Raw genomic sequence first — 4,456 nt, 5'->3', positions numbered from 1 at the left:
CCATGCAAGTGACTTTAGCGTTTCCATCGGACCTCCCCCACCCTCAGTCATTACATATTCAGTTTTGCAACACTGAATCTTTAAAAAGAAAATATTTTAATCAAACATGAAAAATAGTTAATATAAGTATTAATTAATTTTAAATTTGGCCTTCTATATGGAAGACATTCTACGAGTTTTGTGCAGGCTTAGTGATTTTTGCGGCCGGGAAATTTTTTTACGAAAATTGGAGTTTTTAAATTTCCCTTACAAACAATGACAGATTAAAACAATGCTAACAAAAAAATTGGCTAATTTTAAAAGGTTTTAACAAATGCATAAAAAACCTAATTTTATAAGAAATTGGCAAATATATGAGTGTAATTTTCTGTCAACATCGTAATACGTGCAATTAAAAATGTTACGTAATCGAGTTGAAAATATCCCCCTCAAAAATTAATTAAAAATAATTAATTATGAAAAATTAATTAATTATTATAAAATTAACTATTGTAACCAAAACATTCTTTCAATTTATAAAAACAGTATTTTTCAAACTCTGACACTATTTACACTATTTTTTATCTCGAAAATGACTCCGACACCTGTATTTCCTTATGGGCTTCAAAAATGTTTCGCGATCTACACGAAGCACTTCTAATATTTATAATATAATTATTTTAGGGATGCAGTACTGAAAATAATCAGGAATACCCTTCCTCAAAATCAAATGCACTTCTGGTCCACCCAGAAATGACTGCCTGTGTGAGTGCACAATATATTTTTATTCTAGATTCATATAATTATTTATAATTTCTTGTAAACTTTATCTTGTTTAGTTTCTTCATTGTAAAAATAATTATTTAATTTTTTAGGACAATATATGTCCTAAAGAAAAAAAGATTTTTTCTAAGTAAGAAAAATTCAAGATATGGCAGCCTGCAGGAATGAAATCGATGATAAACTTCAGCGAAAGGATAAGGAACTGCAGAAAGCTTCCCGACATGTCGAGGAGAGTTCTAGACTGTTAGAAGGAAGAAAAATTGTAATTCTCAGAAAAGATAAAGAACTGGATGAATTGAGGACCTTAAATAGGAAACTGCAAAGAGTAGTGATAGAGCAATTGCATTAATATAATTTACAACTACTTAAAAGTAGACGAGCGTGATTATTTATTTTTCTCACGCAGTTTTTATATTAAAATAATTATAAAATAAATATTCAAAAAGATTTTTGAAAATTTCAAATTTCTCGATGTGTATATCAGATGAAACTTTCAACGAAAAGTTCACCTTTAACTAAATAAATGAATTTTTAAACAAAAAATATGGATACTGAACAAAAAGTTAATTTGAAACTACAATGATGAATCGTCAACAAAAAAATACTTTTCAGGAAATTATTTCAACTTTTCCTTAAGTAGTTCGATTTTCAACAAAAACTATAAATTCTTAACCAAAAATAGAATACTTTATATAAAAACTAAAAAATATTTTAATTGTAAATAAAAAAAAGGTTTAGTTCATCCAGAAAGACGTATTTTAAATAAAATAGTTGATTCCTCAACCAAAAAGATCAAGTCATATCCAAGAATATTAGATTTCTATTAAAAAAGACGAATTTTTAATAAAATAGTTACATTTTCAACGAAAAATATAAATTTTGAACCTAAATTATGAATTTTCAGCCTAAGAAGTGAATTTGTAATAAATAAATTTATCTTTTAACCTACAAATTGGATTTTCAACAATTTCATTCTTAACAGAAAACACAATAGTTGATACTGAAACTGAAAAGTATTTTAATTTTAAATGAAATATCATAATTATAATTTGAAATGGCTTCAGAAATAGTTAACTATTTCTGAAGTTTCTTTATTTATTTGGTTTAAATTTATTTGAATATGATTTTCTGAAGATTATCGAAGAAATTGAAAAAGATTTTGGAAGATTTTAGACACAATTTGAGAAAAATTTCGAATTATCCCTCAAAATGATCCTAAAATCTTCGAGATTCATTTTTGACTATTTTGAAACTCTTATGTAATATTTGAAACTCTTTTTAAAAGTTCCCTGAAAATTTATTTTTCAATCTTCAAACATTCAAATGTTTTTAAAAGCTTCCAAATTCTATTTCTATATTTTCAAAAGACCAAGTTTTGTTTTGAGTTTTTATATAAAATCTTTTCAAATTTTTAATATTAAAAAACATTTTAACTTTTGAATAATGTTTTAAGTGATTCAATTTTTTCCTCAATATTTGAAAAAGTTCTGAAAAATTAAAGAAATTACTTAAAAATATTCTACATATTTTTTACAATTTCGAAAATATTTTGTAAAGTTTCGAAAATCTTTAAAAATATTCACTTCAAAATAAATGTTTTAAGTCAAAAAATTATTTTAAATTTCCGCAGAAATCTCAACAAAAAATTTCTTTATCTCTTGAAACCTTTAAAAATTCTAAACTAGCTTCAAACATTTTGTTTAAAAATCTTTAAAAATTAGCATTTTTTAAAAATCTACGTTGAAAAATTGTGAAATTTTAAATAATTTTAAAACTATTTTCAATTTTCCAACAGTTTCAAAATTTTTTTAAAATAATTTAATGTTTCCCTAACTTATTTTAAAATCCTGAAAAAATTAAAAAATTTGCCTTAAATATAATGCTATAATAATAATTGAGATATTCTAAGTGTAGTACATAATTTAATTTAATTTATCTTTTTGAATGTATGATAAAGTTCACAAATTATGGTTTGTTAGCAAAATGTTAATAACAGAATTATTTCTCAATTTTAATTATCATTTAACTACAATTTTTTTATCAATAATGTTTAGAAACACTCCGAAGTAATTGTTATTATCAAGTGGAATTACATACTTGGAAATTTTAATTGATTAATTTAAAAGTTTGGTTACAAATTTAGGAAAAGAATATTGTTGCCTTTGTTATTAAACACTCATTTACAATTTGCTTCTAATTTGGGAATAAATATTTGGAATTAAAATTCCTCATTTAAAAATTGTGATTTACAAAATTCTCGAAGATTTAAAAGAACACATTAAAAAAGAGCCACTTAGATTTATATTTACGCAGTATGCAACCAATCAGATAGGCAACAACAATGAGTGCGAGATTTTCGAGATATATAGTTACACCAATTGTGTATATAGGATAACGTACGTCAACATGATCAATATAATACTGTATTTTACAGCTCTCAAAGAACAAGTGGCAGTCCAAAAGGAAAACAGAAAGATTGACGAGTCGGCAATAAAGCCTGGTGAACTTGGATGGCGATGGAAAATTGGTAAAAAATTTTTTCAATAAAAAAAAATAATAATTTCCTTTGTAAAATAATTTGAGCGTTGGCTGAATTTGATCCTTTTTCCCCAACAATTAGTCTCGAAAAAAAAACCAAAAATAATAAGAAATTTTCAGAAATAATTTATCAAGGCCTAATACTTGTAATTTTGGCTTTATTCCCCCTTTAGATTTACATCGGCAGAAACCAATGGATGGGCTACGATAACTTCACGTGTAGTGTTGATCACGTAAAGACTTTTTCACAAATAGCTAGAAACTTAGCAGTGGCTATCTTCGGTTACAATACCTTGAAGAATGCTACGATTACTGGAAGAGGGATGAACCGAAACAAGGGGATAACAAAACCACAGTATAAATTAGACAACGATAAAATGTTGTGCTTGAAAGGTTTGTAATATAAAAATTTACTTTTCATTATATTTTTCTTGTTTTCATTAACGTACTTTTATTTACTTTAATTTTCCAGATATTTTTAAATATTACCTAATAGAGAAGTTGAAAGTCGCTGACGTGCTTATCGACGAAGAAATGGACAAAGTTCGCAATTACATTCGATCAAAGATATCGGATTTGAAAAGAATAGACAGAAAAGCTGCAGCCAAGCCACAAATGCAGGGGCCTCCAACTGTTTGCTATAACTCAGCTGCATTTGCGCTTCAAGGTCAAGGCTCTATGCACAGGGAAGAAGAAATAAGTGGAGAAGAATCTGAAGAAGATAAAGTGCTTCAACCTGTCGAAAGTGATAGCGATGAACTCCCTGAAGAAAATAACAGCGATAATCTACCTGCCGAAAATGACAACGATGAAGAACTCAGCGATTACGAAGGAATTAGCAACCATGAAAAAATTAGAGGCGAAGCAGACCATGCAGTTTCACAGGAAGCTGTACGTGAAGGAGAATTTGAAGATGTTAGAGAAAATATCTCACGCGAAAACGAGGTTGAAGGCGAACAGCGAATTGAAAAAAGAATAGATACTGAAGGCAAAAATTAATTCTTTGTTGAAAATGTAACTATTTTGTAAAAAAGTCCTCTTTTCTATGAAAAATTCAACTACGAGGGTAGTTCAATAAGTCCTTAGAATGAAGTATAAAAACAATTTTTTTTGGGTAAATTTTTTTTTATTTTTCAACATAATCTCCTTGGAGCTC

At 27.0% G+C, this 4,456-nt stretch overlaps 1 protein-coding gene across 4 annotated transcripts in view; it reads left to right on the top strand.

Moving 5' to 3' along the window:
• LOC117176918 overlaps window positions 1-4,322 on the top strand; it is a 175,261-nt gene extending 170,939 nt beyond the window's left edge. The window contains exons 1-4 of one of the 4 annotated variants that reach the window (XM_033367309.1): window positions 916-1,024; window positions 3,197-3,289; window positions 3,474-3,693; window positions 3,773-4,322. In XM_033367309.1, coding sequence (XP_033223200.1) covers window positions 3,498-3,693; window positions 3,773-4,299 — 723 coding nt within the window. In that variant the 5' untranslated portion in view covers window positions 916-1,024; window positions 3,197-3,289; window positions 3,474-3,497 and the 3' untranslated portion in view covers window positions 4,300-4,322. Of the gene's footprint in view, window positions 1-663; window positions 745-915; window positions 1,091-3,196; window positions 3,290-3,473; window positions 3,694-3,772 lie in introns of those variants that run through there. The other 3 variants (XM_033367307.1, XM_033367308.1, XM_033367310.1) reach the window with 3 other exon arrangements.
• Window positions 4,323-4,456: the final 134 nt, after the last annotated feature.

This window comes from Belonocnema kinseyi, chromosome 7 (genome assembly GCF_010883055.1).
Source record: "Belonocnema kinseyi isolate 2016_QV_RU_SX_M_011 chromosome 7, B_treatae_v1, whole genome shotgun sequence".
In the NCBI taxonomy this organism is placed as follows: domain Eukaryota; kingdom Metazoa; phylum Arthropoda; class Insecta; order Hymenoptera; family Cynipidae; genus Belonocnema; species Belonocnema kinseyi.
This window is presented reverse-complemented; position numbering and strand designations above follow the sequence as displayed.